This window comes from Odontesthes bonariensis, chromosome 17 (assembly GCF_027942865.1).
Source record: "Odontesthes bonariensis isolate fOdoBon6 chromosome 17, fOdoBon6.hap1, whole genome shotgun sequence".
Classification (NCBI taxonomy): domain Eukaryota; kingdom Metazoa; phylum Chordata; class Actinopteri; order Atheriniformes; family Atherinopsidae; genus Odontesthes; species Odontesthes bonariensis.
Genome location: NC_134522.1, coordinates 5,428,517 through 5,450,861, shown reverse-complemented (window position 1 = coordinate 5,450,861; position 22,345 = coordinate 5,428,517). Strand labels below are relative to the sequence as shown.

The 22,345-nt window shown below is 42.8% G+C and overlaps 1 protein-coding gene across 1 annotated transcript; it reads left to right on the top strand.

The window, feature by feature from the left end:
- The first annotated feature begins 50 nt into the window (after positions 1–50).
- c9orf72 (C9orf72-SMCR8 complex subunit) lies at positions 51–21,772 on the top strand. Its single transcript, XM_075448310.1, has 10 exons — positions 51–227; positions 840–1,331; positions 4,357–4,452; positions 6,183–6,247; positions 6,589–6,661; positions 6,990–7,106; positions 11,899–12,134; positions 12,227–12,284; positions 13,517–13,626; positions 20,453–21,772. Exons 2-10 carry the CDS (start codon positions 885–887, stop codon positions 20,637–20,639), a joined length of 1,389 nt encoding a protein of 462 aa, XP_075304425.1. The 5' UTR covers positions 51–227; positions 840–884; the 3' UTR covers positions 20,640–21,772.
- Positions 21,773–22,345: the final 573 nt, after the last annotated feature.

Here is a 22,345-nt window from a genome sequence, read left to right as displayed (position 1 = left end):
TGCACTACCAGGCTCCGGCCGCTAGTGGTCGCTGTTCTGAATTGGAATGACGTAGCTGTGACGTACGAGGAAGTGCGGTGCACAACAAAAACTGGCAGCTTTAATGCACACTTAAATCAGATGCTATGGCGGCGCGCAGCGCACGTACAATAGTGATTCAGAACTTCTGAGTCAGAAGGGAGATTGTTTTTACACCTCAAAGGGCAAAAAAAAAAAACAACGAAGAAGTAAGTTGTCACGACGTCATTTCTTTGCTTTTGACAGATGTATGTAGCCGCCGGCTAGCTTGAGTTAGCCGATGCGTTGTTTACCAACAACCATCCTTACCGCCATTTAGTCAGCGGATATATTTAAAACCAGGACACACACACACACACACACACATATATATATATATATATATACAGTATATGTGTAAAAGCAGTTGATAAGTTTCGTTTTTCTGTAAACATCTAAAATCATTTGGTTAAAAACAAGCTGTCAAAGCTACAACCTGCCTGAGACTTTATTTAAGGTCTCACACTGTAAGTTTAGTGTAATTAAATGCAATTATTTAATATATATGTGCAGAATTTACCAGAAGGCCTTGTGTTTTTGTTTTTATTTTGGAGTAAAGTTCTCTCAGATGTGTTTGATGCTGAAAATCCAGTGAAGAAGAAGTGATTGTTCCTTCTTTATTTTCCAGAGAAGGAGAAGTGGTGTCAGCTGACTCGATTATTTTCTTAATTTCCGGGGTTTTTTATGTTTAGACAACTGGTTATATTTCTTTTGGGTCTTTTAGAGACCTTTTGAGTTGTATTATTGGACATAAATGTGTTATTTTCTGTTTTATGATGTAGGTTTGCTGTAATTCACGGTGTGGAAGACTTCTCTGGGCGTCCCCGATGTCTTCTGGCTGTCCTCCCCAATCTCCTGCTGTGGCCAAGTCCGAGGTGGCGGTGGAGGGGGAATGCCCGCTGCTGGCCGCCACCTTCGCCTACTGGGATAACATCCTGGGCCCGCGTGTGCGTCACATCTGGGCACCGAAGGGCGACCAGCTGATGTTCCTCAGTGACGGAGAGGTCACGTTTCTGGCCAATCACACGCTCAACGGGGAGATTCTGCGAAGCGCCGAGTGCGGCGCCGTGGACGTCAAGTTTTTCGTCCTGGCTGAGAAGGGCGTCATCATCGTGTCTCTCATCTTTGACGGCGAGCTGAAGGGGGACAAGAACACGTGCGCCCTGTCCATCATCCTGCCTCAGACGGAGCTGGCGTTCTACCTGCCGCTGCACACCGTCTGCGTGGAGAGGCTGAAGCACGTCATCCGCAAAGGGCGCATCTGGATGCAGAAGGTCGGAGGTTATTCCTGCTGATCCTTTAGAAATAACAAGTTATTACGCATTATAGTCATTAAATAAGGTGTCACACTTTTAATACAGTTAGATTTTCAGTAACACTGGCAGGATAATACAGTTAGAGGCTCCCAACAGCTGATCAGCTGTGAGGTGAGCGGGTAATAAAGGAGAGAAACCGCCATCACATTTTCTTTCTCTGTGACTAACTTTAACATGTCGAGTTCTTCAGAGGCGGATTTATCTCACCGTGCTGCTCAGACGACTTATGCCTGTATTTTATCATCAAGACAAGCTTTCTGTCATTTCTTTAAACAGGAAATATCTTTCAGTTACGGTCACCAACACGAGTCCTATAAACGCTCCAGTTTATAAAAGCAAACAATTACTGTCAGGAAACGCGTTCAGAGGCCGGATCGAGTTTAAGGAAAATATTAAAGATTAATACAGAACTGTACAAGAGTTAACCCTAATTATATTTAAATATAGAATGGAATAGAAAAATACTTTATTCATCCCCCAGTGGGGGAAATTCAAATTAATCAAGTAGCTCAAAATTTTTTTTATATTTACAATGATTGTATATTAACAACAACAATAATGATACCAATTCTAATAAAAATACTACTACTAACTAATAATAATAATAAATTACTAAATAAATAAAATTAATTAATTAATTAATTAAGTTGAATTTAAAAAATTTAAAATAAAAATAATTGACCAGGAAAACAGGAAATAGGCACAGAAATGAACTCAAACATGAACATAAACCCAGAATGTGAGTCAGAACCAGAGTTAGTTCCGCTCTGAGCAGCTTTAAAGTGAATATCTGCAGATGTTTCCATGGTAACAGCTGCAGAGATTCACTGAAACGTGTTCCAACATGAACATAAACCCAGAATCTGAGGCAGAACCAGAGTTAGTTCAGTTCTGAGCAGCTTTAAAGTGAATATCTGCAGATGTTTCCATGGTAACAGCTGCAGAGATTCACTGAAACATGTTCCAACATGAACATAAACCCAGAATCTGAGGCAGAACCAGAGTTAGTTCAGTTCTGAGCAGCTTTAAAGTGAATATCTGCTCTGAGCTCCTTTCTCCTCCAGCACAGCCTGAACCCTCTCAGACAGCTTTCTGTCCTTTCTTTAAGGAGTCTTCAGGAATAGTTCTCCAGGCTTCTTGAAGGACATCCCAAAGCTCTTCTTTGGATGTGGGCTGCCTTTTGTTCCGTTCTCTGCCAACATGATCCCACACTGCTTCAGTAATGTTGAGCTCCGGGCTCTGGGGAGGATTCATCCCTCCATCAGACCTGCTGCCACTGATTTTCAGCCCACTTCTTGTGTCCTTTGGCACAGCTCAGCCTTTTCTCCCTGTTTCCCTTCCTTAAGAACGGCTTCCTGACAGCCACCCTTCCATGGAGCCCATTTCTGATGAGGCTTGGGCCAACAGCAGATGGATCAGCTGAAGGTCCAGATGCATCTCTCAGCTCCTGTGTCAGGTCTTTGCTGGATGTTTTCCTCTTTCTTAAGGACATCACTTTCAGATCCTGTTCATCTGCTGGAGATAGTTCTTTAGGCCTGACACTTCTTCTTCTGTCCTCCACTTGTCCAGTTTCCTCAAATGTTTTAAGGACACACTGCACACCATGCTGAGATATGCCAAGTTTTCAGCTAACAGCTCTTTGGGAATCACCTTGTTGCTGCAGAAATCCTGTTTTCTGTCTGTCACACTGTGTTATCTTTGCTGTTTTTCACACATGCAGCTAAAGAAATGGGAACAAATCTTAATTTCAGTCTAAAACCCACAAAGAGCTTCTAGATTATTCATTTCTGGTGGCATAAAGCAGTTTAATCATTTCATTTATATTAATTGTTCCATAATTAGTCATTAGATTATATCTTATATTCCTTTTTTAAGCTTTAAATTGAATCTTATTTACCTTTTCTTGATGTTGTATAACATATAATTCTTATTATTGTCTGTTTTTTTTCCTACTTTTCTACTTTTAGACGTGATAACGTTAATTTTTTTCTTTTAAACTGAATTTCTTATATTAATTTTACTCTTTTGGTAACTGAAAGCAGTTTTAACATAAATGTACAAAAAAGTTGAAACTATGAAGCTGTTTTTCACAGATGCAGCTAAAGAAATGGGAACAAATGATGTGTCTCTGGTAACAAAGTACCTAAAGATCCAGTTTAAAACGGCTTCTTTGCTAAGTTGGACACAACACTGGTTCATCCCTTGAGTTAGGAGCCTTTTTCCTGCCTGAATGGTTCACAGCTCAGCGTTAAGTGGCTTAACGAAGAAAAAACACATTCCTCGACTGAAAATGAGTGAAAAATCAGCCAAAGTCCAAAGAAAAACTCTGAAAGACCTTCAGAAAGCTGGAGAATTATTGCTCAAGACCACCTTAAAAGATTAAAGAAGGTCCGGCTGCTTGCAGGGAAACAGAAAGAAACGAGGAGTGACTCAGGACTTTATATCAGCATCACCTTCACTTCCATCGTGGGTCTAATAAAGATCCTGTTGTGGATATTTTTACAGTCAGAATTCTAATGAGTGTTATTATTATTATTAATTTTCTTAGTTCTTTTCATCTCTTCAGAAATTAGGTTTAGTTTGAACAGATAAGATGAAAGTTGGAGGTCTCACTGGGTGTTCCTTTAATCTTCTGTAATTACTAAGCATCTAATTTGGGTTTATCGTGAACATCTTGAATGGGACGAACGGAGGATTTACGACCTTTTCTTCTTCAGATCCCGTTGTTGAAAGTTGCCTTTTTTTCACATCTCAGGAACCCTTTGAGCTTCGGCACATACAGCTCTCGGTTTGCCTCACTCGGGGTGCCTTTGTTGTTCTGAGGAGCCGATGAGATGCTTGTAAAATCAGAAAAAAGCCCCGTTGGTGTGCAGCTGCGACGCCTTTACCTGCACCTCGCACAATAAGTCTGTGTTTCTGCTGGTGGGAAACAGGAATAAGGGATCCTTTAAGCTCACGATTGCTCTGTTCTCTCTGACTTCAGGGCTTTAATATCATCTCGGTTCTGGGCTTGGAGATCGTCCCCATCATGGAGCTGCTGGCCTCCATGAAATCCCACAGTGTGCCTGAAGACATCGATGTAAGCGACACACTGACAGAGAAATCCTGCAATAACTCCTTAAAGGGACAGTTCGCCTCTTTTGACATGAAGCTGTGTGACATCCCATATCAGCAACATCATTTCTGAACATCTTCTTACCCCCTGCTGCGTCCTGTGAGCAGAGTTCCAGCCTCGTTTTGGTGTTGATGAAGGTAGTCCGGCTAGTTGGCTGGGGTTTAAAAAATAAAGCGTTTTGCTTCTCAAAACAATATGCGTTCAACAGAGTAATACATTTGCATCACAAAATGGTTCTCCAGGAAAAAGTCAGACCTCACAATCTCTTGGCCCTATTTTCTCTCCCTTCGTATCACTGCCTGCTGTGCAGACCGAGCAGCAAACACCGTAACAGGCGCGGCTGTCGGCAGGCGTCTTTCCTTTCCTTTCCTTCTCTTTTCTTTCCTTTCCTTTTGTTTCCTTTTGTTTCCTTTTCTTTTGTTTCCTTTTGTTTCCTTTTCTTTTGTTTCCTTTCCTTCTCTTTCCTTTCCTTTCCTTTCCTTTTATTTTGTTTCCTTTGCTTTCCTTCTTTCTTTCCTTTCCTTCTCTTTCATTTCCTTTCCTTCTTTCCTTTCCTTTCCTTTCCTTTTGTTTCCTTTCCTTTGCTTTTCTTCTTTCTTTTCTTTCCTTCTCTTTCCTTTCCTTTCCTTTCCTTTTGTTTCCTCTTTTGTTTCCTTTCCTTCTCTTTCCTTTCCTTTCCTTTTGTTTCCTTTCCTTTGCTTTCCTTCTTTCTTTTCTTTTCCTTCTCTTTCCTTTCCTTTTGTTTCCTTTCCTTTCCTTTCCTTTGCTTTTATTTTGTTTCCTTTGCTTTCCTTCTTTCTTTCCTTTCCTTCTCTTTCATTTCCTTTCCTTCTTTCCTTTCCTTTCCTTTTGTTTCCTTTCCTTTGCTTTCCTTCTTTCTTTCCTTTCCTTTTGTTTCCTTTCCTTTGCTTTCCTTCTTTCTTTTCTTTCCTTCTCTTTCCTTTCCTTTCCTTTCATTTCCTTTCCTTCTCTTTCATTTCCTTTCCTTTTGTTTCCTTTCCTTTCCTTTTGTTTCCTTTCCTTTTGTTTCTTTCGTTTCCTTTCATTTTCTTTCCTTTGTTTCTTTTCCTTCTCTTTTGTTTATGTGCTGTGCAGACCGAGCAGTCTCCTGCTTCCGAGCAGCAAACACCGTAACAGGCGCGGCTGTCGGCAGGCGGCAGCAGGCAGTGATACGAAGGGAGAGAAAATAGGGCCAAGAGATTGTGAGGTCTGACTTTTTCCTGGAGAACCATTTTGTGATGCAAATGTATTACTCTGTTGAACGCATATTGTTTTGAGAAGCAAAACGCTTTATTTTTTAAACCCCAGCCAACTAGCCGGACTACCTTCATCAACACCAAAACGAGGCTGGAACTCTGCTCACAGGACGCAGCAGGGGGTAAGAAGATGTTCATAAATGATGCTGCTGATATGGGATGTCATACAGCTTCATGCCAAAAGAGGCGAACTGTCCCTTTAACGAGTTACTGAAGACTTACAGTAACTGGAGGGCGTTTGTAACCGCAGCCTCACGTGAAATTTATCTACAAAACCTTTGATCTTTTTGTTGTTTTTCTCGTTGAAACGGCTTTTCTGTCGGAGCTTAATCCGCCCAGATTCCCGCCCCCTGAATGTGTTTCTGCATCTTCATCTCGTTGCCTTCACACGTGCTCCTCTCACACTCTTAACTCGTTTGTTCTGCTCCCGCCGAGCAGATAAAGGACACGGTGCTAAACGATGATGACATCGGGGACAGCTGCCACGAGGACTTCCTTCACAAGTAAGCAATCCAATGCAGGCAAATGGAGACGGATGATGAACAATGGCCGTTTAACACCTGTCAGCCGTCCAGTGATGACTGATGGCTCTCCACTTGGAGAGGGGGGGGTATGAGGGCTAAATCACTGTTAAGTCTGGAGAGTCATCGGGAAAGCTTGATCTTTAAGCCGCTGCTTTCAGAATAAAACACTCTCTGTGTGATATTTTCAACATTTTAAAGGTTTGGTTTTTAAATTATTCTTCCAAGGACATGCTCAGGAGGCCAGAAAAGGAATTATTATGTGAATTAAGATCAGTTTGCTCATGTTCTTTTGAAACTGACTGTTTGTCTGTGCGTTTCAGAGCCATCAGCTCTCATCTGCAGACGTGTGGCTGTTCGATAGTGGTTGGAAGCAACCCAGACAAAGTAAATAAGGTAAATATCCTGCGTTGTATGACCTTCTGACCTTCTGCTGAAACGTGAATATAAAAGAATGTCAAACATCTTCGTATAAAAGAAAGTGAAGCCGTTCATGAGCTGAGAAGCTGCTGCTTTTCTCAGTGAATATCAAAAGCAAAACACTGAATTAATTATCAGGTCTAAGTTAGAGTCAAATTTAACAGTTAACTTGGAGCGTTTTTGTCAGGTTTGAGGCTCCAAACCAGCAGGTTGTTCAGTGGCGAGTTCTCTGAAAACAGAGTGAAAACACTCAAGGTGCCGGTTTGAATCGTCCAAAGCACAGATTGTGATTGTGTTCCTGCAGATTGTGCGGACTCTCTGCCTCTTCCTCACCCCGGCTGAGAGGAAGAGCTCTCGCCTCTGCAGGGCCGACTCTTCCTTCAAGTACGACACCGGCCTGTTCGTCCAGGGTCTGCTCAAAGTAAGCGGCATGTTTGATGTTTTTCTGCCGTCAGTTCTGCTCCGACAGGTCCAAGCGCATCCAAAGCCGACGGAAAACTGTGCCGGTATACAGTTGAATGATCTGGAGCCCTGCAGAAAGCAGAGAGGATCATGGGAGATTGCACCACACCCTCTGTTTTCTGGAGCTATAGGCTGTGTTCGAAACCGCATACTTCTCCTACTACTCCTACTAACCTTTTAATTTAATTTAATTCCCCTCTGATCATCTGTGGTATTTATAAGCAGTGCCTCCATCACATGGCTGCTGGCTCGGTTATAAATACGTCGATCATCAGATCGGAGCAGCTCATTCAGCACACCGTTTAAGATTCGTTAAGATACATCTGTATGCAGATGACTCAGCGCTCTAATTGGCAAAGCAAACTGACGACATAACTCATACTTTCTGAGTTAGTATGCGAGTTTGAGTAAGCGAGAAGTTCCCGGATGCATACTAGATTATCCTAAATGTTGGGTATGCATCATGAGGTTACTACTCATACTCAAACTACCCAAGATGCACCGTAACGTGACGTCGCCGATCGTCATTTCCTGTCAAAACGGCAGTTTCAAGCTAGCTACAACGAGGGTAGGTTCACTTCCCGTTTTCAAAACAAAAGCACCAATTGTATCGTAATGGCTTTCCCTATGATAAAAGGCAACGGGTATTTTATTTTGTGAAAATAACAGGAAGTGCGTTGCTCACTGCGGCTAGCTTTAGTAGCGCCGAATTCGTGGGAACAAAATTGTAAACAGCCGGTATTTTGTCATGTTTTCAACACGTTGGGGATCTAAACGACTACTTTCTCACCTGAAAATGTTTCAGATGTTGCTAAAGTTTACAGAGTTTAGAGCTTAAGGGAAATCAGCTTCAGGCCGGCTGATTTGGGCTCGGGCAGGAGCGAAATGCATTGTGGGTAAACGCTCTGCATACTGTCTGATCGATCAGTATGCAGTATGGAAGTATGCAGTATATAGTATGGAAGTATGCAGTATGGAAGTATGCAGTATATAGTATGTAGTATGGAAGTATGTAGTATGGAAGTATGCAGTATGGAAGTATGTAGTATGGAAGTATGCAGTATGTAGTATGGAAGTATGCAGTATGGAAGTATGCAGTATATAGTATGTAGTATGGAAGTATGTAGTATGGAAGTATGCAGTATGTAGTATGGAAGTATGCAGTATGGAAGTATGCAGTATATAGTATGTAGTATGGAAGTATGTAGTATGGAAGTATGTAGTATGGAAGTATGCAGTATGTAGTATGGAAGTATGCAGTATGGAAGTATGCAGTATATAGTATGTAGTATGGAAGTATGTAGTATGGAAGTATGCAGTATGTAGTATGGAAGTATGTAGTATGGAAGTATGTAGTATGGAAGTATGTAGTATGGTAGTATGGAAGTATGCAGTATGGAAGTATGCAGTATATAGTATGTAGTATGTAGTATGGAAGTATGTAGTATGGAAGTATGTAGTATGGAAGTATGCAGTATATAGTATGTAGTATGGAAGTATGTAGTATGGAAGTATGTAGTATGGTAGTATGGAAGTATGCAGTATATAGTATGTAGTATGTAGTAGGTAGTATGGAAGTATGCAGTATGTAGTATGTAGTATGCAGTATGTAGTGTGCAGTATGCAGTATGTATTATGCAGTATGTAGTATGTAGTATGGAACTATGTAGTATGCAGTATGTAGTATGGTAGTATGGAAGTATGTAGTATGCAGTATGCAGTATGTAGTATGCAGTATGTAGTTTGTAGTTTCGAACACAGCCTTTCTCTGCTCGGATGTAGAACAAATAGATTTTAAGTTTTCGTTTGTTCCCTCCAACATTGGCAAAGGATGACGCATCCCTCGAGCTGCCGTCCACACGTGCGCTGAGGAGGCGTTCTCCCAGCCGGGGGGGCGTCTGCCCACAGCGCAGCGGTGCTGCCACATACCGCAAAAGATTGCTGTGAGATTAGATTTTTGTGTCGATATCAGCACCGCGCCGACGTGTTTCAGAGGATCTTCTGGAAACGTGGCTGAAAAAGTGAGTCTGGAGGGAGTTCTGTGGAGCTGAAAAATGAAGCCGTCGCAGCTCTGACTCCTCTGGTCAACGTTCGTTGGGTTCGAGGTTAGGGCGAGGGTCCAGAACGGCGTCCTTTAGGTGGATTTTTTGGCTCGTTCTTCACAAAGAAAGAAAGAAACCAGAGGGTGGGTCGTGTCGGAGGAACAAAGTGTGGGTTTGATGCACTCTGCAGTCACCACCAGCCTTCTGTTTCTCTGACCTGATGGAAATCATCATGGGGGAAAGGAACAGAAGGAGGAAAAGTGCTGCAGTGAGCACATAATAACCCCAATGCGGAGGAGTTTTTGAACATTTCTAGGGGGCGCCACTGAGCCATTTAGCTCCGCCCACACACGATACCCTTTACATACGTACGAGGTCGTCAGGGTGGACGTGTGTGCCAAGTTTCATGACTTTGTGATGATGATAAGGCTTTCAAACCACAAACGCCATCACACGATTTTCACTGCCTGGCCACGCCCACACCGTTCAGTTTGGAAAAGTTTCTCCATGAATTTTTTCCCCCATGTCTTAAGAGTAACCTGGCCAAGTTTGAAGTCTGTAGCATTAAATATGTGGGAGGAGTTTGATCAAATGCGAGGTGTGGGAAAAAACAAAGATGTTTCCAACCACCAGCAGGTGGCGCTGTAGGTGGATGTCACTATTTTATATGTACGCGTTCAGGCTGGTTCCAGCAATCACCGTATGAAGTTTGGGACAGATTGGATAATGTATGTGGGAGTTATAAGCGACTTCATTTTTTATGGCGAGTGATGGCGAGTCATTGAAATTTGAGGCGTCGCCACGGCTACGCCCTTTAAGTTTTGAAAAGGATGCCCAATGATTGTTTCCCCCGATGTCTTAAGAGTAACCTGGCCAAGTTTGAAGTCTGTAGCATTAAATCTGTAGGACGAGTTTGATCATATGCAAGGCGTGGAATCGGCCAAAAATGGCACCAAAACTCACTTTCCATCCAAAATGGCCGCCTTCCTGTGGACGTGGGACCATGGCGGCATGAGACTTTTTTTGTGCGTCTGGGCATGATGAATTAGTGTGACGAATTTCGTCGTCCCACGCTAAACTAACCCCAATGCGGGGACTATTTTTAAGCATCGTAGGGGGCGCTACAGAGTCAATGAGCGACTCCCAAAAATATAAAGTTTAGATTCTTTCATGTCGTCGACTGGCAGGTGGTGCTCGCAAAAGTTTTCGAGCACCTTTAGCAAAGAATAAGAAGAAAGAACTCCTACAGATACAATAGGTCCCTAATGAAAGTCTCTTATCACACTGCTGAAGGGATGTCGTATCCTATCAGAGATAATCTGATGATAACATCACTGCATCTCCCTGTGAAAAGCTTTGATTTATTGATCCTTCAGCTCGAGCTCTGACACGTCGTCTCGTTCAAAACTTAAAGGGCGTAGCCGTGGCGACGCCTCAAATTTCAATGACTCGCCATCACTCGCCATAAAAAATGAAGTCGCTTATAACTCCCACATACATTATCCAATCTGTCCCAAACTCCATACGGTGAATGCTGGACCCAGCCTGAACGCGTACATATAAAATAGTGACATCCACCTATAGCGCCACCTGCTGGTGGTTGGAAACGTCTTGTTTTTTCCGACACCTCGCATTTGATCGAACTCCTCCTACAGATTTAATGCCACAGACTTCAAACTTGGCCAGGTTACTCTTAAGACATGGGAAAAAATCATGGAGAAACTTTTCCAAACTGAACGGTGTGGGCGTGGCCAGGCGGTGAAAATCGTGTGATGGCGTTTGTGATTTGAAAGCCTTATCATCATCGCAAAGTCATGAAACGTGGCACACACGTCCACCCTGTCGACCTCGTACGTATGTAAAGGGTATTGTGTGTGGGCGGAGCTAAATGGCTCAGTGGCGCCCCCTAGAAATTTTCAAAAACCCTCCGCATTGGGGTTATGCTGTGCTCGTACGTACGCAGAGGGTATCGTGCGTGTGGGCAGAGCTGCGCGACTACGGCGTCCAGCGCATGCCCAACGTACGCACATCTCGGTCTCGCCCAAGGCTGCTTGCAGCTTTCTAGTTTCTTTTTCTTATTTAAGTTTCAATATGAACTTTTCCACGCCGCAGCCATGGGTTTGTTTTCCTGGAATTTTATTAGGGACCCATTGTATCTGTAGGAGTTCTTTCTTCTTATTCTTTGCTAAAGGTGCTCGAAAACGCTTGAAATTTTGCGAGCGCCACCTGCCAGTCGACGACATGAAAGAATCTAAACTTTATATTTTTGGGAGTCGCTCATTGGCTCTGTAGCGCCCCCTACGATGCTTAAAAATAGTCCCCGCATTGGGGTTAGTTTCGCGTGGGACGACGAAATTCGGTACACTCATTCATCATGCCCAGACGCACAAAAAAGTCTCATGCTGCCATGGTCCCACGTCCGCAGGAAGGCAGCCATTTTGGATGGAAAGAGCGTTTTTGGTGCCATTTTTGCCCGATTCCACGGCTTGCATATGATCGAACTCGTCCTACAGATTTAATGCTACAGACTTCAAACTTGGCCAGGTTACTCTTAAGACATGGGGGGGGAAAATCATTGGGCAACTTTTTCAAAACTTAAAGGGCGTGGCTTATTTTCACGTGGATCGCTGAATCAAAGCAGCAGGTGAACACAAGGAAACTTTAAAGGTGGAAGTGTTCACAGACCCGGTTTCCTTCTGTCCGCCCCAGGACTCCACGGGCAGCTTCGTGCTGCCGTTCCGCCAGGTGCTGTACTCGCCCTACCCGACCACGCACATCGACGTCGACATCAACACGGTCAAGCAGATGCCGCCGTGCCACGAGCACACGTACATCCAGCGGCGCTACATGCGCTCTGAGCTGAGCGCGCTGTGGAAGACGGACAGCGAGGAGGAGATACCGCCGGACACGGTCATCCACACCGATGAAACCTTCACCCCCGACCTGTAAGCGCACGCCCGCCGTGTTCTCTTCTTCTTCTTCTGTTATCAGCGTTCAGAAAGAAAATCTAACCTCATAACTCCTTTTTTTCCCTCAGAAATATCTTCCAAGACGTCATGCATAACGACACTTTGGTGAAGAATTTTATTTATGAGGTAAGAATATCTTTATCGCTAACTTTGATTTAAAAAAAAAAAAAGGGAAGAAATAGCTGTTTAAATAAAGAAAAAAAGTCAGTAAAAATGTGGAAATAAGCAGGAATAATCTGAATTTTTATTATTCAGACGATAAAGAACAAGAAGTAGAACCAAAGCGTTCCTCCAGAGGTTCTGATACTCACAGCTGTTTCACGGTGGGCTTTTCTGCAGAAACATTTGTGTACCGAACGTCAGTTTCAGTAAAAAAAAGTAGAAAAGAAAAACAGAATATTTGGATTTTAATCATTATAGAAGTGTTTTACGCACAAATGTCCCAAATATAGAAGATTTACTGTTTAATTTGTGCTCTAAAAGTGGTATTAAATGTAAATATACTTTATTTATACAGCCCTTTACAGACAATCCTTACGGTGTACCAAAGTGCTTTACAGCAGGTAATAAATACAGAGAAGAATAAGTAAAAACAATAAAAGAACAGTGAAAGCAATAAAATACAACAATATCGATTAAGATAAAAGTGTCATCATACTACTGGGTATTAAAAGCAATCCTAAATAAGTAAGAACGTTTTGGGCCAACCACTGCTTAATATCAGCAATACAATTAAACAAAGAACATTGTGCACTGTTACTATTTGGCTTCAATGGTAGATAAATTAGAAAATCGTCTGCATAACGGTGGAAAGAAAGGTTGTGCCTGGCTGTAATTGACCCAAGTGTTAGCATGTACAATGAGAAGAGGATAGGGCCAAGAATAGATCCTTGAGGGACTCCACAGGAGAGAGGAGCACTGGAAGAGGAAAGGTCACCAACCATAACGGAGAAGGTTCCTACAGAGGTTCTGATTCTTACTCACGTTCCGAACGTCAGTTTCAGTAAAAAAGTAGAAAAGAAAAACAGAATATTCGGATTTTAATCATTATAGAAGTGTTTTATGCACAAATGTCCCAAATATAGAAGATTTACTGTTTAATTTGTGCTCAAAAAGTGGCATTAAAGTAAAACTACAAAGGTAACAATGTTATAATTCATCTGTTTGTTGTGTTCCAGCCACCTGTATCAGTCTGAGAAATATTATCTGACTTAAAAGCAGAATTTACAACCCACCGTGTGAATTCGCAGCAACATGTTGTTTTCTCAAGGTTAGGGCAAAGCAGGGAGGAGGAGGAGGGCGTTGTTCCGCCTTCTTTCCAGCACGGACCACTAATGGACGTCCTGTGTCGTTCCCAGGTGTTCATGCTGAAGCCGGGCCTGTCCCTGCGGAGCACCTACCTGGCCCAGTTCCTGCTGCTGCTCCACAGGAAGGCCCTCACGCTGCTCAAGTACATCGAGGACGAAACGTAAGAGATGTCACTAATGAGACTTGAATCCAGATAGCAAAGAGGGATTAACAGTGTGTCAGAGTCCTGAACACTCACAGCAACACAGGCAGCATCGGTGCAGTTAAAGTAGCAGAGCTTCTTATTTCCTGAGGTCTTTGCTCAGCAGCTCCCTCTTCTTCCATTGATGTACATTGATTTGCACCTCTGTTCAAATTGAGTATTATATCAATTATTCCGACGATCAGTCGAGTAACAGAAAAAAAACAACAAATTTAAGTGTTGAGCTACATGTCAAAAGAACAAAACAAAGTTTAAGAGCCATATTGGAATGTTTTCGTTGTAGTTCTGGTAATTTGTCCAACACAACAACACAAGTTGCATCAGCTTCCTTCTGTTCTGTGCTAGCTTCCCTCCGCTAGCTTCATTCTGTTCTCTGCTAGCTTCCTTATGTTCTCTGCTAGCTTCCTTCTGCTCTCTGCTAGCTTCATTCTGTTCTCTGCTAGCTTCCTTCTGTTCTCTGCTAGCTTCCTTATGTTCTCTGCTAGCTTCCTTCTGTTCTCTGCTAGCTTCCTTCTGCTCTCTGCTAGCTTCATTCTGTTCTCTGCTAGCTTCATTCTGTTCTCTGCTAGCTTCCTTCTGTTCTCTGCTAGCTTCCTTCTGTTCTCTGCTAGCTTCCTTCTGCTCTCTGCTAGCTTCATTCTGTTCTCTGCTAGCTTCATTCTGTTCTCTGCTAGCTTCATTCTGTTCTCTGCTAGCTTCCTTCTGCTCTCTGCTAGCTTCCTTCTGCTCTCTGCTAGCTTCCTTCTGCTCTCTGCTAGCTTCCTTCTGCTCTCTGCTAGCTTCCTTCTGCTAGCTTCCTTCTTTTCTCTGCTAGCTTTCTTCTTTTCTCTGCTAGCTTTCTTCTTTTCTCTGCTAGCTTCATTCTGTTCTCTGCTAGCTTTCTTCTTTTCTCTGCTAGCTTTCTTCTTTTCTCTGCTAGCTTCCTTCTGCTCTCTGCTAGCTTCCTTCTGCTAGCTTCCTTCTTTTCTCTGCTAGCTTTCTTCTTTTCTCTGCTAGCTTTCTTCTTTTCTCTGCTAGCTTTCTTCTTTTCTCTGCTAGCTTCATTCTGTTCTCTGCTAGCTTCCTTCTCAGCTAACAAGCCGACTGATTTCCATAAAAATGCTAACGTGAAACGTTCCCATGTGTTTGTTCCGCTCAGTGGACTCGGATTTTGCTCCTCGTTGTTTTCTCCGGTACGCTGTGCGACAGTAATAACAAGGTTGGAGACTGAACTTTCTCAGTTCAGGATAATCAGTCTCTGAGATGGTCACAAACAAAAACAAGTTGACCCAATAACAGCATAAGATACATGCATAATGCCATTGAGTGAGCTCAATCTAAACATGAGCGGATGTTCCCATCACACGTTAAACAGCCCAAGTTGTTAAAACATGCAGAATGAAACAGCTGCTTCACGAGAATTCACAAAATATTTCTCCCTTCGCATATCGGCTCCAAAAACTCGAAGTTTTTTTGTGGCTAACATCAAGAAGTATTGATGACATAGCCTGTAGTGCTGTGCCTGTGGATAAACTACGATTTCAGATATTGGGGCCTCAGAACAAAATGTCAGGGATGAGTTTTTCTCAGCTTTTAGGTTGGTTCAAAGACTTTAAAGACCCAAATATATGCTGTGAATGACAGAAAAAAAGTATTCTTTCTCTCCTCAATTTATCCCCTTTAATAAATATCCACTCGTCCTGGAGAAGGAACCCGATGAAATGAACACGAGTGCATTTAGAGCGCACATTCCTTCCCTGTCGTGTTGGATTGAGATGCACAGAAATATAGAAAACTCTGATTCAGTTGACTGCAGATTGATTAAATGAAGATGAAGAGCGGCGCGTCAGTAAAACGCACCGAGCGGAACGCTGGAAGGAGGCTGTGAGGGTTTGGTTTCTGCAGGGGAAGCAGTGATCAGCTGATCAGATGAGTTATCCTTCACACTCCTCTGAAGAAGCAGACAAGTATGACTGTGGAGGAGGAACTCTATGCTCTGCCTCCACCTGTTCTGGAGGGCAGCGGAGCTTCTGGGCTCAGATTTCTGTTTACAATACTTCTCAGAAGAAGAAAATGTAAACATGTCTTCAGTTTGCTTTGCCGATTAGAGCGGAGAGTCATCTGCATACAGACGTGTATGCAGATGAGGCATGTCAGCCAAGACAGCAGCTGTGTTCGAAACCGCATGCTACATACTGCATACTCACCAATCAGACAGTATGCAGAGCATTTACCCACAATGCATTTCGCTCCTGCCCGAGCCGAAATCAGCCGGCCTGAAGCTGATTTCCCTTAAGCTCTAAACTCTGTAAACTTTAGCAACATTTGAAACATTTTCAGGAGAGAAAGTAGTCGTTTAGATCCCCAACGTGTTGAAAACCTGACAAAATACCGGCTGTTTACAATTTTGTTCCCACGAATTCGGCGCTACTAAAGCTAGCCGCAGTGAGCAACGCACTTCCGGTTATTTTCACAAAATAAAATACCCGTTGCCTTTTATCATAGGGAAAGCCATTACCATACAATTGGTGCTTTTGTTTTGAAAACAGGAAGTGAACCTACCCTCGTTGTAGCTAGCTTGAAACTGCCGTTTTGACAGGAAATGACTATCGGCGACGTCACGTTACGTTACACCTTGGGTAGTTTGAGTATGAGTAGTAACCTCATGATGCATACCCAACATTTCAGAGAGTCTAGTATGCATCCGGGAACTTCTCGCTTACTCAAACTCACATACTAACTCAAAAAGTTAGTAGGAGTAGTAGGAGAAGTATGCAGTTTCGAACACAGCCCATGTCTTCAGTTTGCTTTGCCGATTAGAGCGCTGAGTCATCTGCATACAGTTGTGTACAGCAGCTGCCGTATGGGAATCTTAAACAGTGTGCTGAATGAGCTGCTCTGATCTGATGATGGAAAGGCGACGTATTTATAACCGAGCCAGCAGCCATGTGATGGAGGCACTGCTTATAAATACCACAGATGATCAGAGGGGAATTGGACTAAACGGAGGTTACGAGGTTGTTTCAGCAGGTCTCAGCTCTCTAAAGCTGCTGCAAAGTGGATTTTCATTTCACAGTTTCAGCAGAGAAAATGACAAAGATTTGAGGGCATTTCTAACGTTACAGAGACCCAATTACCCAATTAAACTGTGGCACCCTTACCACCACTGAACAGATGATTAGCGAAGCTCTCAAAAGGACGATCACATGAGAAGGTGCAGCAAAGAGGGCAAAAATATCAGGACATCTGCACGCACACTGCATCTCTTTGGAATTAGAGACGAGTGAGAAGGTGATTCATCAAAGCTCAAAGTGCTAAGAGGCTCATTAATTGAGAAGGAGGGAAAGCAATTTTAACCCGTTTTGTATCGGATGAGAGAGGAACTGGGAACAGACGCCCGGTGGTGGATGACGAATCCTCTGAATCATCTTCTCCATCTTTGAAGCAGAAGAAAAACATCTCGATGCACAGCTCGGCCTTGACCTGAGCTCACCTTGTGGGAACCATCATCACCACCGTCATCATCCTCGAAAAAAACAAATTATGTTTTTATGATCATCATTGGAACATTTCTCTGCTCCCCTCAGGCACAGAAATGAGACCGCAGGTTGCAAGGTGACCTCGAGGCACACTCTCTTATAATCTAACATTAAATTAAGCAGGTTTTAGAGCTTTAATAGTTGTAAAAAAAAACTTTATTTGTATTGCACAGAGTTACAAAGAGCTTCACGGTTTGTGTGCATCTTTAATTCAAGGTGAAAAAACATGAAAATGAATGTAAACCATCACCCGAAATAATGTGAAAAGATGAAGGGGAGAGCTAAAAAGGATGACCTGCTTGTTCCAAGGTTTGGGCGCCACAGCCTTTAAAGCGCGATCGCCTCCGGTGGAATAATTAGGAGACCTTGATCAGATGATCTGAGACGTCGGCTGCAGGGATAAGGTCTCAGCAGCTTTGATATGAAGCTCCATGTGGAGCTTTATGTGTTAATAACGGGGTTTTAAAGTTTCACTGGGAGCCAGTAAAGGGAAGGGAGGATGCGAGCGACATGCAAGCGCCAGCTTACAAATCGGAGGCGAGCTGTGGAGGACCGAGAAATGCACACGAAACGGATGAAAAGACAGGCTTTTATTTTGTAAAAGTCTGTTGCTCACAGGCTTTTATTCTGTAAAAGTCTGTTGCTCACAGGCTTTTATTTTGTAAAAGTCTGTTGCTGTCTGCTGTGGAACAGGAAAAGAAAGTAATCGGCGGATCCACCAAACATGGAGAAGGGTACGGAACTTTTACTCGGCCATTTTCATTTTAAAGTTCTTCCAGACGGCGGAGTCGACAGAACCAAAGTCATCTGTAAACACTGCCAAGTTGAATTGTCTTCTCAGCGTAGTAGTTCCAGTCTAAAATATCACTTAAAGGCAAAACACACAACTGATAGCAGCAAGTCATTCAAGGAAACAGACAGTGGAGCGAGGCTTCTACATAAAAACTACAGAAAGATGCTGATGTTAAAAGTGTGTTTGCACAACAAATGTTATGGCACTTTCATTCATATGGCAGCACATTTAAAATAAAGCTAAATGCTAAAAGCTATACGCTACTTTTGGATTCATTTTTGGATTTTGCATTTAAATACGATTAATCAGGGAAATCATGTGATTAATTAGATTTAAATTTTAATCGTTGCCCAGCCCTGGTTTTTGCTTGAGAAGCACCATCAGAAGCTCCCCGGTCCTCCGCGGACAGAAGCCTGGAGGTTTTCATGCCCCCGCCCTCCCCGCGGCGACCTGGTCATTGCTCCATCTGGGCTTGACTCATCTCCTTCTGGGCTCCACAACACATCTCCCTGACCTTCCCAACTGCCATCATCTCCACCAACCGCTGCAGATTTCTTTCCTTCCCTGCTGTCTAACATGTTTAGATTAATTATCTGGCCGTCCATGAATAAATCCCTGAGCATGCAATTCAATTCAATTCAATTCAGTTCATTTATAAAGTGCCAAATACAACAAATGTCATCTCAAGGCACTTAAATAATAAAGTCCAATTCAAGCTAATTGGAATTCAATTCATTGTAATCATAATTATTTACAAAATAATCCAATTCATTCATATAGAGCCAATTCAAAAACAGTTTCCCAGCTAAGGAAACCAACAGATTCCACTGAAACTTGTCTTCAGTCCAATCTCCCGTCCTGAGCGTGCCTGAGACGACTGTGGAGAAGAACGACTCCCTTTGAACAGGAAGAAACCTCTGGCAGAACCAGAACCAGGAAGGGTGGCCATCCGCCTCCACCAGCTGGGGTTTGAGAAGACAGAAAAGAGGGAAAAACCCTGTAACACCATTCAAAGGATACCTGTTGGAACAGGGAAACATGAGTTAATGACCACAATAATGTCACATGTACATAATATCGTTTGAGAAATTAAACAGGGAAAAAGAGAGTAAAGTGAGGAAAGGTGTGACAGATGAGGCTCCCCAGCAGGCTGGGCCTATAGCAGCTTAACTATGGGATGTTCCAGGATCACCTGAGCCATCCCTAACTATAAGCTTTATCAGAGAGGAAAGTTTTAAGCCTGGTCTTAAAAGTGGAAAGTGTGTCTGCTTCCCGGACATTTACTGGCAGCTTATTCCACAAGAGAGGGGCCTGATAACTGAAGGCTCTGCCTCCCAAACTGGCAGCTTATTCCACAAGAGAGGGGCCTGATAACTGAAGGCTCTGCCTCCCAAACTGGCAGCTGGTTCCACAGAGAGGGGTCTGATAACTGAAGGCTCTGCCTCCCAAACTGGCAGCTGGTTCCTCAGAGAGGGGCCTGATAACTGAAGGCTCTGCCTCCCAAACTGGCAGCTGGTTCCACAGAGAGGAGCCTGATAACCGAAGGCTCTGCCTCCCAAACTGGCAGCTGGTTCCACAGAGAGGGGCCTGATAACCGAAGGCTCTGCCTCCCAAACTGGCAGCTGGTTCCACAGAGAGGGGCCTGATAACTGAAGGCTCTGCCTCCCAAACTGGCAGCTGGTTCCACAGAGAGGAGCCTGATAACCGAAGGCTCTGCCTCCCAAACTGGCAGCTGGTTCCACAGAGAGGGGCCTGATAACCGAAGGCTCTGCCTCCCAAACTGGCAGCTGGTTCCACAGAGAGAGGCCTGATAACTGAAGGCTCTGCCTCCCATTTTGCCTCAAGTAAACCTGCAGAGAGCAAAGTGCTCTGCTGGGGAAATATCCAACTATGAGATCTTTAAGACATGATGGATTAAGTTATTAGTTTGAATGAACACGCATTTTACATTTTTTATTTCAGTCTAACAGCCCAATAATAAAGAATTACAGTAGTCCAATCTTGAAGTAACAGATGCATGGAGCAGTTTTTACAGGATCACCCTGAGACTAGATGTTCCTGATTTTAACAATATTACGAAGATGAAAGAAGGCAGTCCTAGAAACCTGTTTTATATGCGAGTCAAATGATAAGTTCTGGTCAAAAATAACTCCAAGGTTCCTCACTGTAGAACTAGAAGCCAAGGAAATACCATCTAGAGTAACTTTATAGCTAGACAATTTCGAGCGCTCAGGTCCAAAGATAAGAAGCAGACAGTTCTGAGTCATCCAGGTCTTTATGTCTTTAAGACATGCTTGTTGTCTTACCAACCTAAGATAAGTACAGCTGAGTATCATCAGCATAGTGATGGAACTTTATGCCATGCTGTCTAATAATGTTACCTAATGGAAGCATGTATAAAAGTGAAAAGAATCGGTCCAAGCACAGAACCCTGAGGAACTCCATGGCTTACTCTGGTGTGTCCTCTCCGCAGGCAAAAAGGGAAGAAGCCGTTCCGGTCGCTGCGTAACCTGAAGACGGACCTGGATCTGAGCGCGGAGGGAGACCTGAACATCGTCATGGCGTTTGCGGAGAAGCTGAGGGCCGGGCTTCACTCGTTCGTGTTCGGGAAGCCGTTCTACACCAGCATGCAGGAGCGAGACGTCCTCATGAGCTTCTGACCGCCGTCACTCGCCCCCGTTTTTTGGACGTTTTCGCTGCCTTCCCGTCGGACTCAGAGTATTTCTGCCTTCGTTTTTTTTGTGTTTCCGTCAAATCCGAAGCGAAGACTTCACAGACTGACTGTCATTGCTGTTATGAGCCACTAGATTTTGATATATTTTCCTCATCAATGTGTGTGTGATGCTTAAAGAAGACTTATTCTTAGCTGTTGCCCGTGTCTTGGCTTAATTTATGGTGTTAAAATCAGGTTTAACTTGAAATATTTATTAAATGATTAGTTTCTGCATGATGCAACGACCTGAGCTGGCCTTTTAAGCTTTTTATTTAAACATTTGAACATTGTGTGTTGGAGAGGAGATCTCCGAGCAGATCTGTGCGTGTACCCGAGTTTTGTTATTAAATGTTTTAGCTTTGATCCCAACCCGTCTTTGAGATTATCCTCTTTTACTCCCAAACACAAACTTGCTTTGATCATTTGATGTTTTTCCTTTGATGAGCAGAGTTTCTTTGCACCGTATCGAAGGTTTTCAAACAACACGATGAGCGATCCCCTCTTATTTTGGTCTGCTTTTAGATTTAAAGTGACTCACACAAACCAAAGCAATCGGAGTTAATCGGTCTTCTTAAAGGAGCTTTAAAAGTTGAATGATATCAGGCTAAGCTCTGACTCGTGCGAGGTTTGGAAAGTCACAGCTGGAATGAATTCCCCAAAATGATATTTGTTTTAAATGTTTAATCACATAACATCAAATTCAGGTGAGATGGTAATTCTTATGCCTCTCATCTTCTTTTTTTTTAGCTAAAACAGCTTTTTATCTCAAGATTTTGTCAATAGAAAAAGAAACAATCTGGTCTTAAAATGAGGTCATATGTGTCATTGTATGTTATATTACACCTTTTTTTTTTTTTTTAACATATATTTATTGTTTTTTCATGTTAATATAACAATCAACAGTTTAAACATCCAAAACATATGGCAGAAAAGAAAATAATCGTTAAATGATTAAAAAAGATACAATAAACCGCAGTAATTAGACAGAAAATTACTGTGCAATGAATATGAAATAATTTTAAATAATTAAAAAAAAAAGTAAATAAACAAATATAAATTAAAAATAATAAGAATAAATTATGATGCCAAGGAGGAAAGACATCAGCAATGATCTTAGAGAAGCAGCTGTTGCTGCCCATCAATCTGGGAAGGGTTATAAGGCCATTTCCAAACTATCTGGAGTCCATCGTTCCACAGAGAGAAGTGGAAAACATTCAGGCACTAGGTGTCCACCTTTGAAAATAATGTCCAGCTTTCTGTACTGCTTTTAATAATTTATTCTCCTGAATATCAATGTTTCTGATTTCATTTCATCCCTGCTGAGTCAACACACGCTACCTCCTCTTTTGTGTAAGGAAGTAATCTCTTTAAATGTGCATCTGTGCACCTCAATGATGAATAAAAGTCTAATAAGAAGTATTTTCTGTACATTTTCTACCTTTAAAATCTGTCTGATAAATCTATGGCTTTAGAAATTTTGTCAGTCGTTTCCAAACTATCTGGAGTCCATCGTTCCACAGAGAGAAAGATTATTCACAGGTGGAAAACATTCAGGACAGCTGTCAATCTGCCCAGGAGTGGACGTCCCAGCAAGGTCACCCCAAGGTCAGAAACCCAAGAGCTACATCTCAGACTCTGCAGGCCTCAGTTAGC

What these genes read in the sequence shown, in the direction of transcription:
- c9orf72 (XM_075448310.1), top strand. Translation starts at nt 885, where the DNA reads ATGTCTTCTGGCTGTCCTCCCCAATCTCCTGCTGTGGCCAAGTCCGAG. An exon ending in GTGTGCCTGAAGACATCGAT is followed by an intron (nt 4,453 to 6,182) that starts GTAAGCGACACA and finishes CCCGCCGAGCAG; the next exon opens with ATAAAGGACACGGTGCTAAA. An exon ending in ACCCAGACAAAGTAAATAAG is followed by an intron (nt 6,662 to 6,989) that starts GTAAATATCCTG and finishes GTGTTCCTGCAG; the next exon opens with ATTGTGCGGACTCTCTGCCT.